Below are 23,652 nucleotides of genomic sequence, written 5' to 3'. Positions count from 1 at the left end.
CATAAATCATGAAAGCCGAAATAACTATTTGAAAATACGCAAATTAAATGAAACCGCTAAACATCGATATCAACAGCGTAGAAATCGACCATAATCATTAAAGACATCGATTCTTGACGCATTACCAGAAATAATCAGCGGAAAAGGCGCGCATTAAATTGTTTTGTTAAATTACTTTTACGGTCAGAAAATATAACCAAATATTATCGTAGTTTGCATGCGTAAACGCAATGGCACTTTGGGTGGATAAATACCGTCCGCGGGAGCTGTCCAAGTTGGACTTTCACAAGGTAAATCAGCGAGGGAACCGGCATCCCATGGACCGACATGGGCCATTTATTCAAGTATTACTTATTAAACTGTGTTTTATTTTTTGTTCTACTTTCCACGAAGGATCAAGCGGAGAACCTGCGCAACCTGTGCAAGCAGAGCGACTTTCCGCATCTTATGTTCTACGGACCGTCGGGTGCCGGCAAGAAAACACGCATCATGTGCCTTCTGCGGGAGATGTACGGATCTGGCGTTGAACGGTTGAGGAGCGAGACCATGACGTTCACCACGCCCTCCAATCGGAAGGTAGAGGTGATGACGGTCAGCAGCAACTACCACTTGGAGGTGAATCCCTCCGACGCTGGCATGTACGATCGCACGGTGGTGATCGATCTGATCAAGCAGGTGGCCCAGACGCACCAAATTGAAATCAGTGGCCAGCGGGAATTCAAGGTGATTGTAATTTCGGAGGGCGACGAACTCACCAAGGATGCCCAGCACGCCCTGCGCCGAACAATGGAGAAGTATGTGGCCACGTGTCGAATTATCATATCGGTGAACTCCACATCTCGCATCATTCCGGCCATACGGTCGCGTTGCCTGGGCATACGGGTGGCCGCTCCCAACGAAACGGAGATCGTGTCCATCTTGCAGAACACTTGCAAGCGGGAAGGACTCGCCCTGCCCGTGGAGCTGGCCAAACGGGTTGTGGACAAGTCGGAGCGTAATCTCAGACGAGCACTTCTGATGCTAGAGGCCGCCAAGGTGGCCAAGGCTCCGTTTACCGCCAACCAGGAGATTCCCGACCTGGACTGGCAGGTGTTCCTGCGTGAGACAGCATCTCAGATTATCAGTGAGCAAACGCCTGCCAAACTGGAGAAGATCCGCGAACGCCTGTACGAGCTACTCACGCAAGGCGTTCCACCCAATCTCATATTCCGCGGCCTGGTCGAGCAGCTGGTGAACAATTGTGATATGTCCATCAAGGCGAAGACGCTCGAGTTCGCCACCGAGTACGAGCACCGGATGCAGTCCGGCGCTAAGCACATTTTTCATCTTGAAGCGTTCGTCGCTCAGTTTATGAACATCTACAAAAAGTTCCTTTCTGAGCTGGTCATGACGGACGATTTTTAAAGGATTTACACGCTTTAGCATTTAATTCAAAAAACTTATTAAATAAACTGATTAAAACAAACTTTTAATGATCTTGCTGAAGCCCCGTTCGCCTCTGCAGAACGGCCATGCTTATCTTATCATCGGTGGTGCGCTTTATGGTCTCAATGTATCTTTGAACTTCTTCTTCGAGTTTAAAGTAAGCCTAAAATAGCAATAGATTTGGAATATGATTGGACTGTAGAACCACATTTATATGTATGACTTACCATTTCATATTCAAGATCATCCTTGCCATTAATCTTTAAACCGTGCAGCAGCAAATCGATCGTGCTGATGGGGAAGCAGAGCTGTGGGCTTGCTACGTTCACCGAGTGCTTGAATTCGAAATACTCGCTGCCTGCTCCCAGCATGCCGGCGATTATTTCACATCCCAGATCCGCGGCTTCCAGCAGACGATTGTGCTTCACAAGTAAGTGGAGCAGTTCCCGGGAGTGGGATAACTTGTAGGAGTCTATCAGCCACTGGGGCAAGAATGCGTTCATCCCGAGAAGCCTTTGAACCACGCTCTTTCTTATCAAGGTGGAGTCTTTTGCCTCGTTATCCACAACCAGTTTTTGAAGCAAAGTCCAGGCCATATCGGCAGCATTGCTTCGATGAGGTAGATCTGTTATAAGACATATAGTGAGCCTCTATTTATCATACACGCTTAAAAATCCCCACCTGCCATGTCGTTGTTTTGCAGCCAGTTCCAGGCGTCCGACGTCTTTTCCTCAGTGGCAGCAACACAAGCGGATGTCAGACTCTCGAATATGGGGAGCACAGAGAAAGAGTGTCCCCGCGAAAGTTTCAATGCCGCGGTGTACAGGCCACAACTAGCCAGCAGGTATGATAGCTCCTCGGGTGTGGCCCGCTCGTAGGAAGCTGCATCTTTGCGGTAGAAGGAAAGCTCGCGTAATGCTTCTGCGTGCACCAGTTCCCTTCGGATATCAGCCAGCTCTAGAACAACCACGTCCTGGCGTCTCTTGTCCTCATCACCCTTGGGCTCACCATCGTCGTTATCCTGATCTATGGTAATCACCCGCTCATCACCAAGAGCAGGCTTGGCAATCCATCTGTAGCGGCTGTCAACCAGGTGCAAACAGTTTAGGCAAATCAACAGCGAGGAGCAACGTCTCTCTAGTGCGTTTGGGGCATCACTGTCTACTTGAAACCGCATGGCTTGCTCATACATAACCGTAGAAGCTGTTCGGAAACAAATTATTAATGCAACTGAAGAAAATCAAGTAATTTTTATGCAAACCTTTTCTCATGTTACCCTTGTTCGTATGGAATGCATACAAAAAGTTGTAGACTTCGTTCTGATCGATGCTCATTGATCGTGCCCGGGATTCAACAATGCTCTCGAACTCGTCTTGCAACCCAATGTAGGAAAACTGCATAAGCAGGGGCAGACATTTGTTTTGGAACAGCGTTATGACCAACTGACGAAGGCAATCCTTTCGCCTTGAAATATCTGCATTGTTGACTAAGGCGGTGTACGCCTCCATGTAGTGTCCCAACTGCAGATGATTATTAAAAACTATTGACTGGAACATGGGCAGTTGAGGATCATCTGGCTGCAGCACCCTAATGGCCATGTCGGCCAGCTGAATAATGTAGTCCAGTGCGGAATGCTGTTCAAAGAGCTGGATGACCTTCAGATAGTAGTGAACAATTGCCAGTTTTCTGTCTTCGGGGGAAATTGTATCGCCCCGGCTGACGCTATCCTGCAATTTGCCGTATAGAGGGGTATTTTTCAGTACATGCTCAAAGAGGAAGTCATCCTCAACAATGCCAGACTCTGCTTCGTGAAAGAGATGCACGGCCTTGTGGGCCTCACCGCAATCCAGTAGAGATACGGCTAGCATAAAGCGTCCTGCGGAAAAAAAGTTTTAATTTCACAGTTGGGAAATCTAGCAAATAATGCTTACTGGCATGTTTTTGTGCGGAACACCAGTTTGACAAAATGCGCACGTAGTCCTGAACAATGATGTGATGACAGGTCCCGAATAACCATTCCGGAAATACGTAAATCGGAGACCCGGGCCAACTAAGAGATGTTGGAAAATCAAAAAATGATAAATTTCTCCATATATTATACGCACAGCATCTTATTGATGTATCCCACTAGTTGGAGCAAAGACTGGCGTAGATTCAATTGCTCCGAGTCCAGCGAAAAACTGTCATTCTTCAGCAGCATAGTCAAGGCGCTGAACAGACCTTTGGATTCCAGGAACAGTCGGAGCAGAGTGGTCTGATCGTTGCCATTATGTTTCAGATGGCTGGAGTATGGTCGATTATAGCCGCTGAAAAGTTGTGCGCGGCTCAATCGTTGAATAGAAGCCTCGCTGAAATTAAAAAATAAGTCAGAACTGTGCAATGCAATCAATTTTATATTTCCTTACAATCCAGCTGGGGTACTCGATGAAATGGGTGTCTCGGCAATCCAAACCAGAGTATAATACGAGTTCAGATAATTTACATTTGTTAAAACATTTTCGCTTTCCATTTCGTTCTGACCGTACGCCAAGTACTGCAATACCAAAAGGTTTCGGCAAACAGAAAACCTAGGAACACATTATTTAATAAATTATAAACCAAGTTCAAAGTTTATTAAACTATTATGAAAGCTCACCGTATCATTGCCATTTGCTTCACTGTTTCGGACAATATTGAAAGTCCATATTCGCTACCCATTAGAGCCCCAGACGATTGCAAGAAGCGCGTAGAAAGGGAATAATCTGTAAAGTAGAATTGAAATATATGAATCATTTTCAAACATTATTATATATTTATAAGTAGTTTACCATGCGGCGGTGCATCTGGATCAATCATACACAGCACATCGAGCAGCATTTCCAAAGCGGGTTCAAGATTTGGTAAATCGTGCAGCTTCTGTTGGATTTGCCTCACACAGTTTGATGGCAATATCGGACCATTATCATCGACTGCACTGATCCTAGCCACCAGCTTTGATATTACTTCAACCGGTGACTCTCGCTGGTAAAGCTGCTTATCTAGCTGAATTTTAATATCCTCCGAAATCAGTTTATCAAGCAGTGTCACCACATTCATGAGCTCCACGAAACCCTTGGCCATTTTCGGATCGTTGCGAAATAGTGGCGCCACATAAGTGGCCACTTCATCGTTATGCTCGCCAATGAGCAACAGGTGCTCGAGGACTTCGCAGGGGCGCAGCAATGCGAATGATTGCCTTCTAACCAAACATACTGCATCCATTCCACCAAGAACGGCGAGTCCTGTCGGCTCGGAAAGCTTAATGTGATACTGCTCGCAGCAGGAGTAAAAACGATCCCACAGCCGAGTGGATATCTCCAAGTACTCCTCGTCGGTGACCACAAAGTCTTTCAGTTCGTTCTGAATTTCATCTTCCACGGCCTGGCATACCTGCTCCTTGAGCACTGACATGGAAAGTTGCTTTACATCGAATTGCAGGTTAACACGTCTGAACATCTACGATATACAAATTCAAATAACTAAACAATTCCAATAATTCATAATAAAGAATGTTTTGGTCATACTCACATATAAAGCCTTGGCAATTACATTTCGGTCAAATCGACCAGGATGAAAGATGTAGCTGCAGTAAGTTTCGCGTGGATCTACTCCCTGCTCCATGGTGAGACAATACCGATCCGGTGGCGGTTCTAGAGCAGCAGAAACCCATTTGATTGCGTTATTTGATGCAAAATATGCTGCAGAGACATGGAAATCGCCTTCAGCGTTGCTCCACAGGGCCCAGATGTGCGAGGACGTGGCATCAAAGTCGACCAGATCCGTTTGCGGCGCCGGCACAATGTTCTGCACCAAATTGATAACGCTGGCATCGTCGGCATCGGGCATTATGCTAACGCATATAAACTCAGCTCGGGAATTGTGCGAGAGAAATAGACAGAAGTTTTGATCGCTTATTTTTCGGAGCTGGCTGTTTTGAGCTGTTAAAGAAAATAATAGAAGCGCATTATATCTAGATCATAATTCAAAATCGTAATAATGTTTTATACTCACGTCCTTGAGCTGCTGAGTCCTGTCCCAGTTCGGGGGAGCAGTTAATGCTGGCTACAATCTGCAAGTTATCCACTGACCATAGACGCAGCTCATTATTGCGATACAAAACCAGAATGAAAATTTCATCCTCGATTTCACTGAAAGCCATGGACGTGGCTGCCTCCAACGTTTCAGAGCGGCCGCTACAATGATTATAAAACATTAAGGATTGCCCATTTATCTAGCTTTACCCACTTACGTGAGGGCACCCTTGAGATTCGACAGAAACCATGGCATTAGCTTCGGCTCCTTGATTTCGTGGGTGATAGTATGGCCGGTGGCGCATTTCATAACGTGGAGCAGTAGTTTGCTCTGATACGCCACCGCAAAGTAGGCTGACTGGGAGTTTTGAGTGAGGTACGATACAGCCACGTTGGGCATAGTTGCAAAGCCATCCGTGACATAGTAAGTGCTGGGATTATTGATCTTGTCATTGACGTCGTAGAAAATGGACTGGGATAGCACATCCTCAGGAGAAGCTGCGCCGCCTTCCTGCCCAGCGATCTTCAGGGGAAACACATAGCGATGCACACTGCTGACCGTGACCACCAGCAGGGTGACGGATGTATTTTGCTCCGTAAGTGATACATTCAGCACAGCTGAATCGGTGAACCGCAGACGCAGGTGGTTCCGCTGCAGGGAGATGTCCAAGCTGACTTCTGATAGTTCCAGGACATCCTGGTATGTTCGCCTGCAAATCGGTGGCCATGTGAAACTGCTTTAACGATTCTGATTTGCACTTACCAATATATGAAACGGTTTCTGGTCTGAACATTTTTCGTATTCTTGTAGCAATAGCCGCCGGAGGTTTCGAAGGTTTTAAAATCCTGCAAAGTGCTCTGGGTTCCTACAATTCGCGGAGGAGCATTTGGTTACTCAGAACTTCTTTGGCAATCTTGCGCGTAACTCACCCGTGTTAATTTTCACCTCGATCCACTCCGCCGGACTGAGGTTCCGCGGTATGACCTCGCGGTAGCTCATGTTGGCTTGCAGTTTGGATGTGGGCATCTTGCTAGCACAACAAATTAATACAAAAACCTCGGAAAAACGGAAAACGGAAAATTATTGGCGGCACCGGCGTAAACACGCTCAGTAGTAGTGTTGGAAAACGCTTACGCCAGCGGTGCACACCAGGCAAAAAAGTCGACATAGCTTTTCATACTCACAAACAAAATTTCAGCCAAGTTCTTGAAATTAGTTATAAAATTAGTATATTTTCCTAAATGTACTTTCAAGACAATAAAGTTTATAATAGCAAAGAAGGAATGATATAAGACGAATTTAAATCTTGTGATATTAAGAAAGTTGTCGCTAGCATTTTAACACTTGCCACAGACTGGTCACACTGCATTGCACGTGTGTTTTCATTTTTTGATGCGGCTTTATTATTTAGTTAATTTATAAAAATAAAACCCGTCTCTAGCCTAGAAATGAGTGAACAACAGGATGAGCCTGTAGTCTGCCTGCCCGGGGAGCGACTCTGCAGATCCGAGGATAGCATAGTTCTGGGCATAGGCACCTACGAGCAGAATGGCTACGTTTACGCCTCGAAGTCTGGAATTGTCAACATCGAAGATTCGGGTGATAAAGTAAGTAATTCCGGCATTTCGTTGACTCTGTGAACCAATTAATCTCCATTTCAGTGCCAGGTGGTTAGTGTGCATAAGCCCGGCTTCCATCTAACCATACCAGCCACCGGAGACGTGGTCACAGCCAGAGTTCTCGTCACAACTCCAAAATTCGCCAAGTGTGCCATTTTCTGTGTACGAAATGTGCTGCTGGAAAGCAGCTACCGTGGACTCCTGCGCAAGGAGGATGTCCGGGAGACCGAAAAAGATCGCGTCGATATCTACAAGTCCTTCCGGCCGGGCGATGTCATCCTGGCGAGGGTCATCAACCAACTGGAGCAGACCTTCCTCCTCACCACCGCCGAAAATGAACTAGGCGTGGTCATCGCCTATGCCAGTGATTACCGAAAGACCCGCGTGCCCATGGTTCCGGTCGGCTGGAGCGAGATGCAGTGCCCCCAGACCACGATCAAGGAGCCACGGAAAGTGGCTAAAGTTCTGCCTGAGAGTTCAATAAATGCTCTGAAATAAGGTCAATCACATGGTAATCAGAAGCCTAAATTCATTTGGGGAACTAAAAATGTTTTAGTAAGTGATTACTAGCCAATTAATTATATGTCTTGGCAACCAGACGACGCTGAAAATGCATACAAGTTTATGTTAGCATTTTATCCCCATAGCAACGTTGATAAGTAGCTATTTGACATTTTACATTATTTCAAATCATTAAATAAATCTATATTTAAGTTGAAAAGAAATAGTCATTTGTAAAAGTTCAAAACAAGCTGGTTTCCAAAGTTTAGCTTCTATGTTTGATGCGTATCTTATATTTGTTTTTTATTCATGATTGGTTTGTTATAATGATTCAACAAGAGATTAGAATTTAATATTGAATCATCATGCAATTGCTGTTTTTAAAAGTATCTCTATAGATCTAAAAGTCATGGGAAAAGCTTAAAGAAATCGGGCGGTAATTTGTTCAAGGTACTTAACAAAACATCACATTTTATGCTTAAAATAATTCATACATACAAGGTAATACAAATATATGCAGGCACATGCACTTTATAGGTTGGTAACATAAAAACTTTTAGGGTGAACGACAGGTACTTATTCCAAGTAATCCGAATTTCAATAACATGCAATTGCACGTGTTCCAAAAAAAAAAAAATAATCATAAAGGCAAATAGAAGGTTATAAAGGCTCAGGCGTCAGAGGCGTAAAAACCCGTAGCTCGTTGCCAATCAATGTCGCTGGGAGCTGTTGTTGATGGATGACTATTCCTATGCAAATAGCAAATGGAAGTTCGTTTCGCGTGCAGGAGCCGCGACTAATTCAATCAGAGGAGCGGGAGCAGGCAGCCTGGAGCAATGAGCTGCTCCGGGACTAGGCCACCGTGTCTTGTCTTGCCGAAGAAATGCAAATGCATAGGGAAAGTTACAGGTGGATCGGCGGGCAGGGAGCTTAGCGAGTCCTGGGGGATCCAAACAACCAATCATTGTTTGGTCGATGGGAAACGCAGCCGGCTCGTTTCGGTGGTTCGAAGCCCGGTTAATATTCAAATTAAATCGAGGGGGAATACGACCAATATGCGCTGCAAGTGAACAGTCGGGCGGGTAGTTGGCCCTGTCGTAGTTGTCGTCGTAGAGTCCCCAGTTCCGGCCAGCTCAAAAACATAAGTTCCTTCCTATTGTCAGTCGCAGACCAGCAGCAGAAGAACCACGGCCATAGCAGCGCAAACGAACAGGGAAGCCAAGCAACTCATCATGGTACAGATTTCGCAGACGGAGGAGGACATCAAGATCTCCATCGAACTCAATCGTCTGGTGACCCGCAAGCCGGACGTTGTTCTCCTTCCGCAGTACCTAAAGTTCAACAATCCACCCATTTTCTTTGAGCGTCATCTGGCCCAGGAGATCGACGAGATGGCTAGGTGAGTTAGTAGAGTATAAGATAATTTCAGCTTCGGCAAGGTGTGAGGATGAGCATTATAGCATTAATTAAGGACACTCATATATTAATGAAGTAACTATCTGTTACAGCTTTTGTCGCATCTTCAAGAACGAAGCCCGCATTGTGCTGGTGAAAAAGGAGAAGGGCTTATGGCCTGAGATGTTCCAGAAGCTGGACAAGGAGGCACTCATGCAGAAGCGCCTGGAGATCGCCGACCTCATTGTGGAGCGCAACAAGAAGCGGGATGAGAAGGCACTGGAACGTTACGACAACAAGCGGCGGGCGGAGATCCAGAAGGAGATCCAGCGGGAGACTGATATGCGCGAGCGTGTGAAGCAGTTTCAGGAGAACTCGGTGCGCGAAGCTCTGGTGGTGGATGTACGCAAGGAGGCGAAAGCTGCGCCCAAGCCAGATACACTGCAGTATCCGCCGTCGTCGGGGGGCGCCAGTCGCCTGGCCACGCCCATCATGCGTCCGCCCATGAGCTCCGTTCGTGGCAGCGGACGGATCAACGTAAACTTCACCACACAGCACAAGCGGACCACGCCGAAGCGGGAGTCGCAGGCCGCCATGGAGAAGGCGTATGCCGCCTCCGGTGGACCCAATGCGAATGTCCAGTCACCGATGGAGAGTGTGGATGAATAAGCGTTTCATGTCAATTTGTGCATGCGTGTGAGACTGTGCTAATATTCCTATTTTATTATTGCATCAAATAAATCTACAGGTGTTTGCTTTAGTTGAATCAGCACTTTAGATGGCTTTAATTTCTTGGTTTGGGAGAGTAAAACGTAGCAATACGGTTAGATGCTTATAATTGTATTATTAATTGTAATTTATTAAGCTATACTAAATATTTTAAAGACGAACCTGGTCTAAGTAAAACAAAAGATTTTTTTTCAAAAATGTAATAGTTAATATAATATTTTGATACTTAGTACAATGACATTAATATATTATGCTGATTGGGTGTTCGTGTGAATTTAATTTACTTTGAATTTAAAAGTCCGATAACATATCGCTGACACTGGATTTCCAACACTGAATCGGCCCTATCGATAGCATACGACAACAGCTGGTGCCTGTCAACGTTGCTTAAATTTTCACAATTTTGTTTGCCGCTATGACATTACAACTATAAAGAGTGCTTTAGATTTTCTAAAAACCGCACACAGGAAACGCGCAGTAGTAGGAGTACCCACCTGAAACCGATGACCGAGGCAGCTGGAGCAGCCAACCCAGGAGGAGCCGCCGGAGACGGTGAATCGTACGGCACAAAAATGGCTCTGCAGTCCGGCAGGCCGAAAGAGACAACCAAGTTGGACGACCTGGTGCAATATGTGAGCCTCCATGTGCGCATACCCACGCCGTTGACCGGTGTGGTGCTGCCCTTCGTGCCACTCTACCTGTCGGCATTCTACCTGTGGATTAACGTGACTGGTGGCGAGGAGAACGAAGTCACCAATAACGATGTGATAACTGCCGATAACCAAACAACCACGGATAATTTAACAACTTGGAATGACGTGGGATTCATCGGCGTACTGGCCATTGCCTTTCTGCACATTCTGACGCTGCTCTTCTGCTACTGGAGCGTTCACGTGCTGGCCTTTCTCACCTGCCGACGTGTAAAGCTCCCCGGCGCCAATGTGCTGGCCAAAGTCGTACCCACTGCCAACAATGGCAACTCGAAGATAGTCCCCATTAGGTCCTCCAAGCTGGAGGATGGCTCAACGCAGTATTATTTCGTTTTCCAAAAGACCAAATACGTTTGGAATGAGGATCGGAAGACATTCCGCGCCGTAGAATTCCCGGTAAACGGACTACTTAGCACCTATTCCTCATCTAGAGGTTTGGAAACTGAGGAGGACATCAAGCGGGCTACTCAAACCTACGGAAACAACGAAATGGAAATGGTAGTTCCTGAGTTCCACGAACTTTTCATAGAACGCGCCACTGCGCCATTCTTTGTGTTCCAAGTGTTCTCCGTAGGACTGTGGTGCATGGACGACTACTGGTACTATTCCCTGTTCACCCTTTTCATGCTAATTGCCTTCGAGTGCACTATTGTTAAGCAGCAGCTGCGGAACATGTCCGAGATCCGTAAAATGGGCAACAAACCCTACCTGATATACGCCTTTCGTCAAAACAAGTGGCGTCACCTTGGATCCGATGAGCTGCTACCCGGAGACTTGGTGTCTATAACGCGCTCCCAAAACGACAACATAGTGCCCTGCGATCTGGTCATTCTTCGAGGCTCTTGCATTGTGGATGAATCAATGCTTACTGGCGAATCGGTGCCACTAATGAAGGAATCATTGGAATCCCTGGATAATTTGGACGTTGAAATGGACGCCGAAGGAGATGGGAAGCTGTTTGTGCTGTTTGGTGGCACCAAAGTAGTCCAGCACACTGCCCCGACAAAGGAATCGCTTCGTGCTCCAGACGGTGGTTGTATCGGCTATGTCATCCGTACTGGATTTAACACATCCCAGGGCAAACTTCTGCGGACAATCCTGTTCGGCGCAAATCGCGCAACAGAGAACAACGTTGAGACCTTCGCATTTATCGCATTCCTGATGGTATTTGCCGTAGCCGCAGCATCTTATGTGTGGGTTAAGGGCAGCGAGGACCCGGAGCGCAATCGCTACAAACTTTTCCTGGAGTGTACGCTCATTCTGACGTCCATAATTCCGCCGGATTTGCCCATCGAGTTGACCTTGGCTGTAAACACATCACTGATCCAGCTAACAAAGTTATTCGTGTTCTGTACAGAACCCTTTCGGATTCCATTCGCGGGAAAAGTGCAGATTTGCTGCTTCGACAAGACGGGGACACTGACCACGGATAATTTGATGGTGGAAGGTATTGCAGGACTGGCTCCCAATGGTGCTTGTGTCCCCATTGAGCAGGCGGAGGGAAACACGGTTCAGGTGCTCGCCTGTTGCCATTCATTGGCTCTGCTTGATGACGGATTAGTCGGAGATCCACTTGAGAAAGCCACTCTAGCAGCTGTAGATTGGACGCTTACCAAGATGGACAGCGTCATCCCAAAGCGACCACAGTTTAAGCCTTTGAAGATCATCCAGCGCTATCACTTCTCATCGGCACTTAAGAGAATGTCTGTGCTAGCTGGCCATCTAATTCCGTACTCCAATGAGGTGAAACACATAGGAGCCGTAAAGGGAGCTCCTGAGGTCATTCAAAAGATGCTCCGCGAGGTGCCCGCGGACTATGAGAAGGTATGTAAATCGAAACTCATAAAACATAACAGCTTTCAACTAGATTTTATTTTAAGGTCTATTTGGAATATGCTCGTCGTGGAGCACGCGTCCTGGCTTTGGGAATTAAGGATCTCGGGACCCTGGGCGCTCAGAGAGTTAGGGAAATGAAGCGTGAGGAAGTGGAGTGTGATCTGACATTTGCCGGATTCTTGATTATTTCATGTCCCATGAAGCCCGATTCCAAATCTGTGATCAAGGAGCTTATTCAATCCTCACACAAGGTGGTCATGATTACGGGCGACAGCCCGCTCACCGCCTGTCATGTGGCCCGCGAACTGCGCTTCACCCGCAAAAAGCTGATCATTCTCACCCCGCCTGAGCAGGAACGTAGGAACAACTGGAGCTGGGTATCTATTGACGGGGATCAAACCTACGAACTGGACACTAAGCCTGGTAGCAAAAAGCTTTCCCATTTGCTAGCCACGCATGATCTCTGTATTACCGGAGAGGGACTGCAGTATTTGCAACAGAATCAGCCGCAATATATGCGCCAATTACTGCCACAGATTACGGTCTGTGCGCGCTTCGCACCCAAGCAAAAGGAGCTCGTAATCACAAAGTTGAAGCAGCTGGGTTACTGCACGTTGATGTGCGGCGACGGCACCAACGATGTGGGAGCCCTTAAGCACGCCAACGTAGGCGTCTCCCTGCTGACCAGCGCTCCAGTGAAGCGCAAACGCACCGAGGAGGAACAGCAGCAGGCGGCGGCCAATGCAGCTGCATTAGCAGCTCAGGCGCAAGCCAATGCCAATCAACAGTTGACGCCCAGGGAGCGGGCATTGCGTCGGCGCCAGGAGCATCTCAATCAGACACAGGCTCGCCTCCAAAATGCACTCCGCGAAATGGAAGAACAAACTATGGTCAAGTTGGGTGATGCCTCTATTGCGGCGCCATTCACCAGCAAGTCTTCGTCAATTATGTGCGGTGGGTATCATTAAATTATTTTATATTTACCTTTCGACTTACTGTGTTCTTATTTTTAGTTAACCACATTATTAAGCAGGGTCGTTGCACGTTGGTCACCACACTCCAAATGTTCAAGATCCTTGCTCTGAACGCCCTCATTCAAGCCTACTGTCAGTCCGTGCTCTACATTGATGGAATCAAGTTCAGCGATACACAAGCCACCATGCAGGGCATCTTCATTGCCGCCTGCTTCCTGTTCATCACACGAGCTAAGGTGAGTAAAACAGCGCTTAAATTTTATTAGAATAATTTACAAAATTGTATTTGTTTTTTATGTAGCCGCTGAAAACTCTATCCAAGGTAGCGCCACTGCCAAATATCTTCAACTTCTACACGATATCGACCATTCTCAGTCAGTTTGCTGTGCATTTTGGAACGCTCTACTACCTGACCAGCCAAGCCAACATTTTGGCACCGCCTAGGTGTGTTTGGCTAGAACATTAAGAAAAGGAAGCATTTGAACCGATAATTTATTTCGCAGAGAGGGCAAAGTGAAGTTGTACATTGACATGGATGCCGAGGAGAAGACCAAATACGATCCGAACATTGTTAGCAGCACGGTCTACATAATTTGCCTATCATTACAAGTCGCTACCATTGCGGTGAATTACAAGGTATGCTCCCTGACATATCGGCAATGCAGAATACTAAACTTAAACTTACGCAGGGCTATCCGTTCATGGAGAGCTTGCGCTCCAATCGCATGCTGATGTATGCCATCGGAGCCTCCGCTGCACTGGTCATTCTTCTGTCCACGGGCCTGGCGCCCGAACTGACGGAATTCTTTGAGATAATTGACTTCCCAGCGGATGTAAGTACTTGAGTATATTTTATTCTTAAACACTATATAATATTATCATTTTCAGTTCCGTAAAACTTTACTTGGCGTCCTGATCCTGGATATTGTCGGGGCTTTCCTTTTGGACCGTATTTGCTCATTCCTGTTCGGGGAAACGCGTCGCAAGTCTAAAGTGCTGAACTGTTAGGACCATTTTATACTAAGTACTAGAAAAGTAATGTGAAAGCAGCGCAAGCCGTACGTTCCACTAGAGAAACCCCTTTCGTTTTTATTTGTACCCCCCTAATGGTGAACAACTAAACGTAATTTTATGGCGTCGGTTTCATAAATATTGAAATTCTTCATTTAAGAATCAACATAATGCATTTACAGTGTATTATCAGGCAAGTGTATTATCGGGCAGCCTATATCATTTTAATTTGACAAATTGAGATCTTTCGATTTATTTCGACTCTCCCGTATATGCGATTAGTGAAATTGTCGTAATATTTGTAATGCTAATAAAAATAGAGAAAAGTTCGATAGCCGCGATGCATGTTTATCAAATATTTTTGATATAGGTTACATTCAAGTTTGTTCTGGTACAGGATCCTCAACTTTCGAGTCTTCGAGCTGTTTGAACTGAATCAAGATAACCAAATATGTGGTGACGGCTGAAAATATCTGAAAATAATCAGAAAATAAAAGGAAGTCAGTGGCCGTGAACTTGCAGTACAGTAATAAATAAGGGATACTTGGATTATATCTGGAGATATCTGATAATCAATAAGATACCTTGAAAAGCGTAGAGTTATCTATGGCAAAAAATCCATAAGCCGTGAATTGCACCTCCTGTTTAATGCTCTTGGTAAGGAACTTATCGATCTGGAAAGGAAACCCTTAGCGAATCACTTTGATTCATTTAGTTTGCCAATGACTTACGATATTCTGATACTCCTTGGACTTGGCATAAACCCTCGCCAGAATTTGCGATGTGGCATTGGCCTTGAAATAAAAACACTCATGATTATTGAGATCTTATCTCAATAAAAATAGTTGCTCACCTCCGTGGTGGTCAGACCACAGCTACGTGACAGCAAAGCCAGCAGGGAAACGTGAAGACATAACCAGGCGAAGCACCACTGCAATATGTTGGGCGACACCATGCCCTTGCCGGTAATTTGGACAAAGAGATTGTAGCAGTTGGTGGTGACCGTGTAGAAGGAGTAGCCCAGAAACGATACCAGAATCAGGTTGCAGCAATCGTTGATGCCCTTGTAGATACGCAGCAATTTGTTGTGCATGCGGTATATGAAGAGTGAGTCTTCCGGGAAATGTTCCATTAGAGCAGGATTGACATTGGGATTGACGTCACCACGCTGCCGCCTCGCTCGTTGTCCACCTTCTTTGCGCTTATGCTGCTGCCCATAGGTGTAGCCATTCAGCAGCTGGTTGATGAAATGAAACCGGATGTACACAATCCTGAGCAAAGCCGATGCGAATACGATATACGTGGCGGTCAGACCGTTCTGGATGCCATAGAAGGCCAATAGTATATAGGAGGTGGGTGTGATCTCGCCTTGCACGGCATATATCTTGAGCACGATTATATAAGCCTGGCAAGCGGCGATTCCCACTAAAAACTTCACCGAGAACCCAAAATTTTGGCTCAAATTTGCGCCAAACTGACGACGAACTTCCTCGTCCAGTTGAAGGATTTCATTCATTATCCGCAACATGCTCGTGGTATTGCGGGCACAAACGAAAACCGTAAGGGTATACGTCAGGATGCAGAGCAGCAGCTCGATCCACTGGTTCACATTGTCGGTCTCGCGGTAGGAGAAAAATAATTGCGCCGATATCGGTGTAAATAAGCTGTAGACATTGAAGATGGTCAGGGCGTGGACCACGCCCCTTACGAAGAAGGAGTAGAACTCGTTGGTTTTGGTCGGAGGACCCACTTCATAGTCGGAGACCTGTTCGTATATGGGCATCAAGCCACTGGCCTTGAGCACGGACAAAATGGTGCGAATGTCCTCGAAAACGGGATGATCATGGTTCCTCGCTGGCATAGGTGGTGCATCTCTACTGAAGGCATCCCGGGTTAACACGGGCATCCGGTACGGCGAGATTCTTCGCGGATACGGATGTGATCGCGTTTTTTGCGTGGGCATTTCAATTACCCAAGTGTTCGGGGACATGGCCAACGTGGCACTGACAGGGCGCAAGGATTCCACTAACTGGATTGACCAGCGTTCATATAAGTGGGTTCCTAGCTATCTGATTGTGTCCTGGGCCCACTTGGGGTCACGGGTCAGACTTTGCCATTAGAGTAATTGCTTGGCATTGTTTTATTGTTTTATTATTGAATATTGCCAATGGAGGGGAAACGGATGAATCAATTTTTCCATGGATGAATTTTGATTAATTTATAGAAAGAGTTATTTATTTATTTAATACTATTTTCTTAATATTTTTAAAAGACTATCATGTGCCCTTTCCTATTCATAAGTAATTATATTGCTTAATAGTTTTATTTCCCATAATCCAAAAGATTCTCAATTCCTATTCATTTTCGTTACGGCGACATTTTCCTTATAAGGATTCCCTTAAGTCCTGCGTAATCCCCGCAAAACAAATCCCATAAATATAAAATTGAATGGCGAACCAATTGGAGGACCAGTTCACCCTCCAATGTAATATGTAACATGAGCGTGTTATGGGTGTATTATCACTGGGATGCGTGAAATGTTATCTTTGTCACACCTTTTCCGCTTTTCCGCTTTTCCGCCCCCATAGCACCCACACAAGGATAAACTCCATTTCGCACACACACACACACACACATCCACGTTATTTTCCACCCCCAATGAGGGATTGCAATTCAATGCGGCTCGTGCTGTTGCTTTCCTTTTTTGTGTCATTCCCCAGCTTTACTTCCTTTACCTTTTGGGGAGAGAGACTCGTGACGAGAGAGTGCTAAACGGGCACGCTGTTGCTTTCGGCACACGCCTCACTGTGGGTCGAGGAAGGAAATTGTTCGCCGGAAGCTTAGGAAACAGACTTGCCGCGAATTCTTCATTCAAAAAATAAAATTTTTATGATATAATGATTTAAGCGTACTAGGAAGTTTAGTTAGTTTTCAGCTTAAATCAGAGTATTATAAAAAAATTGTAACATTTTTTATTAGTTAAACTATTACATGTTTTAATGGGTGAGAAAAGTATAAAGGGTTAAATGCAAACATTTTCATTTCCCATATCTCTTGGGTTAAGCATAACTTTGTGCTCCAACTGAACCCACTGTGACGCACTGCCCGTGACGTCACGGCCACGGCTTTAGCTTTTGGTTTAGCTCACTCCGACAGATACAGACACACCGAGAGATAGGAGGGAAGGTGAGAGAGCCACTCTTATCAGCAGCGGCATCGACAAATCGAAGACAAAACAAAACCCGTCATTAATCCCGCAGAGAAAGTCGAGCGCATCGCTCATCGCACGGAATGCTGTCGCTACTCCTGGTTCTGACGACGCTCGCCAGGATCCACGCCCACTACACGAGCGGAGATGTGGTCTATCACACAATGCCGCACTTCTGGACGGGCGTGGGCTTCTGTCCAGCCGGACGGATCGATCACGAGGGGATTAGCGCCGCCCTGGGCGATCCAGCCCTTCGACTTAATCTCCGCCAGATTGCAGCATTGCCCGTGGGCGCGGTGACCCATATTCGCATTCACTGGCTGCTGGAGCTGATTCAATTCTGGCAGTACGACCCAAGCGGAATACCGATTTATGATTTCTCCAAGTTCGATGACTTCATTGATTTCCTGCACGAGGAACTGCGCTTGTCCCCCGTTCTGGAGTGGATGGGCAATCTGGGTGGGGTTTTTTCGGAAAACCCCATGCAGCAATCATTCTACTGGGAGCACTTGGTTAAGACCACGATTAACCACCAGATTGGTAAGTAATGCCCACACATTTACTTCAGGTGCGTACCTACAGATTCCTGTGTATTCATTAGCACGACATGGCTCCTCCAGATTGGTCAACTGGCGCTACGAGACATGGAATGAACCGGACCTTCGTGTTTATAACAAGCAAAACTTTACGGCACACACCTATTTGGATTACGTTCAAGCTGTGCGTCGGGGTTTGAGTAAAGCTGGAAACCTGGACAACCAGGACGGAAAGGTTCCGCTGCCCATGTACCGCTCCCTGCGCGGGCCTGCAGGACTCTTTAAGGACTCGAATCATCCGCTGTGCTGGAATCTATTGGAGCTATGCAGCCAAAGAGTGGTTTACTGTCCCATTGACATACTGACTTTCCACCGAAAGGGAATCGAAGGCACTGCCACGGAAATCGTAAACGGCTCGCTTTCCTTGATGGCCAAAATCTATGAGGAGTATCCCAATCTCAAGCAACTGCCGGTGGCCAATGAGTAAGAAATAACAGCCTAGTTATCAGTCAAGTTTAAAAGAAATGCTAGAAATACATGGTTATTCTTATTGAAATCCTTACATTTCCATCTCTTAGTGAAGCCGATCCTGTGGCCGGTTGGAGCACCTCCCGGGAGTTTCAGGCGGATGTGCGGTATGGAATCACGCTGATATCTACGGTAATGCAGTTCTGGCATGCCAAGCTAGCCGGTGATCCACTGAGTCGTTTGGAGTCCATTAGTCATGACAACGCCTTCCTGAGCTACCATCCCCACGAGTTCACACAGCGCACCCTTCTAGCCCACTTCAGGATGAACGAAACCAAGCCGCCGCACTCGCAGCTTGTTCAGAAACCTGTATACGTTGCTCTGGGAATGCTGGCAAAGCTCGGCAGCCGGGCTGCGGATGTGGAACTGGTCAATATGGACACTAAGCACAGCGTCCAGGTCCTGCGTACAGTGTCCGGTGGATTGGGCGGTCCTGGTCAGTACATGGCCACAATATTTCTGAGTCCCGAGGAGGCGGGTCCAAAGATGACAGCCTTCCATCACAAGTACACGCTAAACATGTCCATAGCGAATGAGTCGGCCTTCGTCACCGAGCTCCTGGTGCCAAAGGAAACGGATCCGTACTACATATGGCGGCAGGCAGGAAGTCCGGCTTATCCAAACGCCACTCTAAGGGAAGCGATGCGAAGGTCACAAACTCCTAGACTCTACAAGACGGGACCCATCTGGCAGTACAACAGTGAGCTAGTTATCAACTCCGCCAGCATTCCACTGCCATGGGCGATGCTGCTCCGGGTGTGTTCCGCATCTTGGCCCAAACTGCGAAGACCGCAGCAACTTTCCATCGTAGAGGTGACTCAGCGTGAGGTATTCATTAGCTGGATGGAACACCCCAAATCCACGCAGTGCCTTCTCAGCTACGAGGTGTGGTTCAAGGAACGCGATAACCTGGGTCGCTCTGCCGATTGGATGCTCATTTCACAAGACTGGCACCTGCCATATCCGTCGTTTCAGTATGCGCCCGGCGACAAGGGATCCGTTAATGGTGAGAAGATTCTACAGAATTCCCATCTTTCATAACTAATATCTTTTTTTGTCGGCAGGTTTCTATAAAGTTCGCGGTGTGGATGTGTTTAATGAAACCAGTCCCTACTCACAAATAGTCGAATATCTGGAGTTGTAGTTCAACAAACAGTTTATGAATCAAAAGAACATATTTATGCAAAGTGAAAGCTAACATAATCAGGTTTCGGCTAGGCGCTAGTGGACCGCTCCTACTCTCAATCTGTCTCTCTTGGAATGGACTGACTTCACCGGCACAATCTTCTGGACTTGCGCCTTCGCCTTAAAGCCGGCAATATCATATATACATATATTATTTATATATAAAGATATTTATAGTACATTATATGTGTTGTGTTCGTAATATATATATGCCTTCATCCTGCGAAGGAATCGGCAAAAGCGTACATACTTAGATAAATTTAATTTTCAGTGAGGGATATTTACAATCAAATAACTTAGTGACTTAATCGAGAACAACCGCAAGGGGACGCGTTCCTATTTTCTTTTAATTTACGTGACTAGCCCTAGGCATCCAAGACCAACCACTTTTCGTTGATGTGCTCCATTTGCTTGGTGAGAATAGGATTGCGAACGCGTATCTTGACTTCCAACTTTCCACCCACTTGCTTGCGACCATCCATTAGCTGTTTTTAGAAATATAAACTTTAAATTTATGTTTCCATTATGTCATGGTAGTTATCACTTACATCGTATGTGTCGTGTATCTCGCACTTGGTCTCCAATGGCTGCAGCTTGACATTTACGGTTCCGATCAACGTATCCGATCGCAGAAACCCTCTGAAACAACACAGGGGCAGTTTACGACTTAGTCCACAACAATCTATACTGCAGCTATTTATATTAAATGCGTAGCATTGGATGACATTTTTTTTGGTTTGAATTGTTGGGAATTGAGGCGTAAAGATTTTTAAAAATATTTCATTAAAATGTTCCTTGTGAGAATCAATGAAGATCAATGGGTAGACATATACGGTGAAATATATGTGTGCTTGAAGCCGTGACTCGTACGATACTGTTTAACAGGACCAAAGGAACATGCTTACTACGGGGAAAAATTAAATTATTCAAAATAAGAGCTGAAACTTAATATTAAGAGCAAATTAATACCCAAGCGAAACCTACAAGTTGGATAAAAATATGTAGTAGGTATGTCACTAATCAATAGTTTTTAAATTTTTGCAAAATGATCTATGCCAAATATATATTTTTTATTATTAGACCTACAATAATACCCCTATTTACTTTAAAGCTATTGCAAAATGTGGCAGATTACTGCTCATCAGATATTACTTAGTATTCCTTGGGAAATTAATACACGTAAATAAGATCATATACCGCCTCCGTTAGTTGAGATTAATATGCATGGAAAGCTTCTTAGTACGGATTAAATAATTGTGCTAGCTTAGTTCTAGTCTTTACAGGCAACTTACCCTCTAGAGTATATTTCAAACTTGACGCCATGCCGCTTGAAGATTCTCTGGAACTGGCGATTAGCCCGCTGGATGTCAACCTTGAAGCGTTCATCGTAGTCAGGACTGCTGGTGTCTCTGATAACATTGGTCTTAGTCTTGAAAGATTCATCCTTAAAAAGAAAACATATAAATTATTGGTGAAACTATGAATGTAGGTCATTAGCTTACATTGAGCAGGGGAAACTCTACGCGCACATAAGTATCCACATCCTTGGGATTGGCCACGTTGTAGCTGATTCCCCGGACCACAACAATTTCAAGCTCACTGTCTGTGAGATCTGTGTTGCAATGAACTATGTTGAAGCTACGCTTTTCATAGTGAAACTTTGGCAGTGGTTCATTCTTTCGTTTCGAGTACCGCACCAAATCCAAATCCTTCTGCACAGTTAAAGCTAAATTTTCAAACCGATTCATGCCTGCTACATCGCCCATAGCCTTGTGATGATCTCGGGTATTTTTGCACATCATCAGTTGCTTTGCCAGCTGCTCCTCCATGCGAACACCAATTTCGCAGATATCATCTGTCGGATCGCATTCCTCAGCGGATACAATGGCAAAGGAGGCTTCCAGATTATCCCTTTGTGAAGGCGGAACGGGAAGCTAAAGAAAAATGAAATAATAAAAAAAATGAAAATGAAATTAGACATATAAAAAGAAGATGTAATGCAAAACTTACAGTGCTGAGGTCCACTGGCAATCCACTACTGGCTGCATTAAGAAGGGAATCGAATCCCTTGAAGATCTTTAGGTACTCCTTCGCCTGATCAATTTCTCCCGCTTTTTTGGCCTCTATAGCAGCTAGCTTAAACTCCTTTTGGCGCTCGAGGAGCAGTTTCATTTGTTGCTCGGCAATATTGTTCTTCTGCTGATTGCCAGACGTGCGTGTGGTTAGCTCCTTGGGCTTAGGAGGCGAAGGCGCTTTCCGAGGAGCTGTAGGTGTCGTCCCACTGGAACTGGAGGGTGTTCCTCCTGCGGAAGTACTTGCTGTTGGCGGTGGAGATGTAGGCGAAGTGGGCAGCGATGGTGTCGGCGCAACAGGAGCAGCATCAGCCGTAGGCAGAGGTCCAAAACCGGGTGGCACAGGCAGTTCATCGTAAGGCACTGGTTTGCCTGCCTTGTACAACTTTATGGCATCTTCGTATTGCTTCACAATCCTTCCAAAGCGTCTTGCTTTTCCGCTATTGTTTTCTGCCTTGGCTGCCGCTTCTACAGATTGATATTTCTCTAAACGTTGCTGCAGAGCCTCCAACATATTTGTTGCAGCTGCTGGAACAGGAGCAGGAGCAACAGGAGTGGGTTCTGGGGCAGGAGTAGGTTCTGCGACAGCTTCTGCGGCTGCTCCTTCTTGCATTTTTTTTAGGAATTCAAGAAACTCAGCTGGTGGAGGGGGCATGTCACTTAAATCAACTTCCTGTCCGTCCTCACACATTTTTATAACAACGTCAAATTGCTTGACCACTTTGAGAAACTGAAGGGCTGTAGCTGTGTCACCACTGCGCTTAGATTGCAGTGCAGCAGCTTTGTAGTCGTTCTGGCGGCTGCGCATTTGGGTCACGAGAGGATTAGGGGGAGTTGTGGGAGCCACAGATGTAGTGGGCTCCACCGGGGTGCTGGGCGTCGGTGGAGCGGGAGCTGCACGACTAGGCACAGGCGGAGGGGAAGCAGGTGTGGAAGGAGCTGGTGATTCCTCTGCAGGCGCTGGAGGAGCTTGCCCGCCAATTGGCTTAACACTGACTTCAGGTGGAATGTCATCCACGTTGATAGACTTGCCAGCCGCTGCCTGCTTGTGCAGATCTTGTAGAGTCTTGAGGCCTCTTCCAAAACGCCTTGCTTTGCCAGCATCGCCGGCAGTCTTGGCATTGGCCTCAGCCTGCTTGTACATTTCCAGGCGCTGTTTAATAATGCTTAATGTGTCCACAGTCGTTGTGGGCAGAAAGGTCTGAACGGGTTCCTCAGTGGCAGCTGGCGGTTGTGCGACAGGCTCCTCTTCCTCCGCCTCCTCTAGACCACCAATTCCGTTCAGCTCGCCAAGGAGATCCGGATCGCTTTCCAAATTGTCATCATCATCATCGTCGCTGACATCACGCAAGCTGTTGGCTATCATTTTGTCCAAATCACTGGCGGGTAACAGCTTTGCTTTGGGCTTGGGCTTTGGCTTGGCTCCTCCTCCGCCGGCTATGGCCGCAAGCTCTGCCTCCAAATCGCTGTCACCCCCATCGTCCTCACCATATCCAGCGCTGGGATCAAAATCATCTGGGATTTCCGTAAGACCGAACTAAACACAAGAAACAAGAGTGACAGTCCAAACGATGACTCATAATTAATAAATAGACGGATCTAGACTGTTTGTTTTTCCTCTCACCTGCGATAAATCGTGTTGCCTTCTTTTCGCTGGCTCTGGCTTCTTTCTGGAGAACATCCTTGACTGCACAGAGACTGTTTATTAACTAAAATAAGTCTAAAATGACTTTCAAATCCTTTAAATTTTTGCGTCGCAACAGTTCAGACGCAGACAACAATAACAGAGTGGGGATCACTGTGGCGGAACGAAAGGTGACGCAGGAAAGTCTTTGCGAATTGGTGACGTCAATGGCACAGGGCTACAGAAAAT

The 23,652-nt window shown here is 46.2% G+C and overlaps 8 protein-coding genes across 9 annotated transcripts; 5 read left to right on the top strand and 3 right to left on the bottom strand.

The window, feature by feature from the left end:
- The first annotated feature begins 101 nt into the window (after positions 1 to 101).
- LOC117150610 (replication factor C subunit 3) lies at positions 102 to 1,465 on the top strand. The gene is made up of 2 exons (XM_033317578.1): positions 102 to 290; positions 394 to 1,465. The coding sequence occupies exons 1-2, from the start codon at positions 231 to 233 to the stop codon at positions 1,402 to 1,404; spliced, it is 1,071 nt and encodes a 356-aa protein (XP_033173469.1). The 5' UTR covers positions 102 to 230; the 3' UTR covers positions 1,405 to 1,465.
- On the bottom strand, positions 1,398 to 6,599 carry LOC117150603 (nuclear pore complex protein Nup160 homolog). Its single transcript, XM_033317564.1, has 14 exons — positions 6,405 to 6,599; positions 6,238 to 6,340; positions 5,693 to 6,184; positions 5,455 to 5,636; positions 4,972 to 5,381; positions 4,233 to 4,899; positions 4,061 to 4,166; positions 3,831 to 3,992; positions 3,531 to 3,773; positions 3,357 to 3,475; positions 2,687 to 3,301; positions 2,107 to 2,628; positions 1,653 to 2,050; positions 1,398 to 1,588 (listed from the first exon to the last, which is right to left on the bottom strand). The coding sequence occupies exons 1-14, from the start codon at positions 6,499 to 6,501 to the stop codon at positions 1,469 to 1,471; spliced, it is 4,236 nt and encodes a 1,411-aa protein (XP_033173455.1). The 5' UTR covers positions 6,502 to 6,599; the 3' UTR covers positions 1,398 to 1,468.
- A 218-nt stretch (positions 6,600 to 6,817) lies between these two features.
- Positions 6,818 to 7,609, top strand: LOC117150594 (exosome complex component CSL4). Its single transcript, XM_033317552.1, has 2 exons — positions 6,818 to 7,082; positions 7,137 to 7,609. The coding sequence occupies exons 1-2, from the start codon at positions 6,924 to 6,926 to the stop codon at positions 7,590 to 7,592; spliced, it is 615 nt and encodes a 204-aa protein (XP_033173443.1). The 5' UTR covers positions 6,818 to 6,923; the 3' UTR covers positions 7,593 to 7,609.
- Positions 7,610 to 7,708: 99 nt separating this feature from the next.
- Positions 7,709 to 9,756, top strand: LOC117150585 (dynein assembly factor 4, axonemal). The gene is made up of 2 exons (XM_033317543.1): positions 7,709 to 8,994; positions 9,104 to 9,756. The coding sequence occupies exons 1-2, from the start codon at positions 8,828 to 8,830 to the stop codon at positions 9,657 to 9,659; spliced, it is 723 nt and encodes a 240-aa protein (XP_033173434.1). The 5' UTR covers positions 7,709 to 8,827; the 3' UTR covers positions 9,660 to 9,756.
- A 466-nt stretch (positions 9,757 to 10,222) lies between these two features.
- LOC117139920 (manganese-transporting ATPase 13A1) lies at positions 10,223 to 14,584 on the top strand. Its single transcript, XM_033302606.1, has 7 exons — positions 10,223 to 12,253; positions 12,310 to 13,219; positions 13,279 to 13,475; positions 13,541 to 13,683; positions 13,743 to 13,875; positions 13,929 to 14,072; positions 14,128 to 14,584. The coding sequence occupies exons 1-7, from the start codon at positions 10,223 to 10,225 to the stop codon at positions 14,245 to 14,247; spliced, it is 3,678 nt and encodes a 1,225-aa protein (XP_033158497.1). The 3' UTR covers positions 14,248 to 14,584.
- Positions 14,585 to 14,615: 31 nt separating this feature from the next.
- LOC117139929 (gustatory and pheromone receptor 32a) lies at positions 14,616 to 16,347 on the bottom strand. Its single transcript, XM_033302618.1, has 4 exons — positions 15,104 to 16,347; positions 14,982 to 15,044; positions 14,835 to 14,924; positions 14,616 to 14,723 (listed from the first exon to the last, which is right to left on the bottom strand). Exons 1-4 carry the CDS (start codon positions 16,238 to 16,240, stop codon positions 14,628 to 14,630), a joined length of 1,386 nt encoding a protein of 461 aa, XP_033158509.1. The 5' UTR covers positions 16,241 to 16,347; the 3' UTR covers positions 14,616 to 14,627.
- Positions 16,348 to 17,263: 916 nt separating this feature from the next.
- On the top strand, positions 17,264 to 19,891 carry LOC117141297 (alpha-L-iduronidase). The gene is made up of 5 exons (XM_033304679.1): positions 17,264 to 17,436; positions 17,511 to 17,998; positions 18,060 to 18,477; positions 18,573 to 19,528; positions 19,587 to 19,891. Exons 2-5 carry the CDS (start codon positions 17,542 to 17,544, stop codon positions 19,664 to 19,666), a joined length of 1,911 nt encoding a protein of 636 aa, XP_033160570.1. The 5' UTR covers positions 17,264 to 17,436; positions 17,511 to 17,541; the 3' UTR covers positions 19,667 to 19,891.
- LOC117141285 (coiled-coil and C2 domain-containing protein 1-like) lies at positions 19,661 to 23,589 on the bottom strand. 2 transcript variants are annotated; one of them, XM_033304657.1, is made up of 6 exons: positions 23,404 to 23,589; positions 21,718 to 23,316; positions 21,210 to 21,641; positions 21,000 to 21,151; positions 20,256 to 20,400; positions 19,661 to 20,192 (listed from the first exon to the last, which is right to left on the bottom strand). In XM_033304657.1, exons 1-6 carry the CDS (start codon positions 23,458 to 23,460, stop codon positions 20,073 to 20,075), a joined length of 2,505 nt encoding a protein of 834 aa, XP_033160548.1. In that variant the 5' UTR covers positions 23,461 to 23,589; the 3' UTR covers positions 19,661 to 20,072. The 2 variants fall into 2 exon arrangements, with proteins under 2 accessions (XP_033160548.1, XP_033160558.1); XM_033304667.1 differs by having other exon boundaries at positions 20,256 to 20,346; positions 23,404 to 23,588.
- Positions 23,590 to 23,652: the final 63 nt, after the last annotated feature.

The sequence above is a fragment of the Drosophila mauritiana genome, chromosome 2L, assembly GCF_004382145.1.
Source record: "Drosophila mauritiana strain mau12 chromosome 2L, ASM438214v1, whole genome shotgun sequence".
NCBI lineage: Eukaryota > Metazoa > Arthropoda > Insecta > Diptera > Drosophilidae > Drosophila > Drosophila mauritiana.
The sequence above is the reverse complement of the archived record's forward strand: the minus strand, read 5'-3'. Positions and strand labels throughout refer to the sequence as shown.

Excerpts from the sequence above, each read along its gene's own strand:
- LOC117150610 (XM_033317578.1), top strand. The coding sequence starts at position 231 with ATGGCACTTTGGGTGGATAAATACCGTCCGCGGGAGCTGTCCAAGTTG. Across the intron at positions 291-393 it reads CCAAGTTGGACTTTCACAAG|GATCAAGCGGAGAACCTGCG; the intron begins GTAAATCAGCGA and ends CTTTCCACGAAG.
- LOC117150603 (XM_033317564.1), bottom strand. The coding sequence starts at position 6,501 with ATGCCCACATCCAAACTGCAAGCCAACATGAGCTACCGCGAGGTCATA. Across the intron at positions 5,637-5,692 it reads AATCTCAAGGGTGCCCTCAC|CGGCCGCTCTGAAACGTTGG; the intron begins GTAAGTGGGTAA and ends TAATCATTGTAG. Across the intron at positions 5,382-5,454 it reads GGACTCAGCAGCTCAAGGAC|CTCAAAACAGCCAGCTCCGA; the intron begins GTGAGTATAAAA and ends TTTCTTTAACAG.
- LOC117150594 (XM_033317552.1), top strand. The coding sequence starts at position 6,924 with ATGAGTGAACAACAGGATGAGCCTGTAGTCTGCCTGCCCGGGGAGCGA. Across the intron at positions 7,083-7,136 it reads TCGAAGATTCGGGTGATAAA|TGCCAGGTGGTTAGTGTGCA; the intron begins GTAAGTAATTCC and ends TCTCCATTTCAG.
- LOC117150585 (XM_033317543.1), top strand. The coding sequence starts at position 8,828 with ATGGTACAGATTTCGCAGACGGAGGAGGACATCAAGATCTCCATCGAA. Across the intron at positions 8,995-9,103 it reads GAGATCGACGAGATGGCTAG|CTTTTGTCGCATCTTCAAGA; the intron begins GTGAGTTAGTAG and ends TATCTGTTACAG.
- LOC117139920 (XM_033302606.1), top strand. The coding sequence starts at position 10,223 with ATGACCGAGGCAGCTGGAGCAGCCAACCCAGGAGGAGCCGCCGGAGAC. Across the intron at positions 12,254-12,309 it reads TGCCCGCGGACTATGAGAAG|GTCTATTTGGAATATGCTCG; the intron begins GTATGTAAATCG and ends TTTTATTTTAAG. Across the intron at positions 13,476-13,540 it reads TGTTCATCACACGAGCTAAG|CCGCTGAAAACTCTATCCAA; the intron begins GTGAGTAAAACA and ends TTTTTTATGTAG.
- LOC117139929 (XM_033302618.1), bottom strand. The coding sequence starts at position 16,240 with ATGTCCCCGAACACTTGGGTAATTGAAATGCCCACGCAAAAAACGCGA. Across the intron at positions 15,045-15,103 it reads GTGGTCTGACCACCACGGAG|GCCAATGCCACATCGCAAAT; the intron begins GTGAGCAACTAT and ends TTTTATTTCAAG. Across the intron at positions 14,724-14,834 it reads ATAACTCTACGCTTTTCAAG|ATATTTTCAGCCGTCACCAC; the intron begins GTATCTTATTGA and ends GATTATTTTCAG.
- LOC117141297 (XM_033304679.1), top strand. The coding sequence starts at position 17,542 with ATGCTGTCGCTACTCCTGGTTCTGACGACGCTCGCCAGGATCCACGCC. Across the intron at positions 17,999-18,059 it reads CACGATTAACCACCAGATTG|CACGACATGGCTCCTCCAGA; the intron begins GTAAGTAATGCC and ends TGTATTCATTAG. Across the intron at positions 19,529-19,586 it reads CGACAAGGGATCCGTTAATG|GTTTCTATAAAGTTCGCGGT; the intron begins GTGAGAAGATTC and ends TTTTGTCGGCAG.
- LOC117141285 (XM_033304657.1), bottom strand. The coding sequence starts at position 23,460 with ATGTTCTCCAGAAAGAAGCCAGAGCCAGCGAAAAGAAGGCAACACGAT. Across the intron at positions 23,317-23,403 it reads GGCAACACGATTTATCGCAG|TTCGGTCTTACGGAAATCCC; the intron begins GTGAGAGGAAAA and ends TCTTGTGTTTAG. Across the intron at positions 21,642-21,717 it reads TGCCAGTGGACCTCAGCACT|CTTCCCGTTCCGCCTTCACA; the intron begins GTAAGTTTTGCA and ends ATTTTTCTTTAG.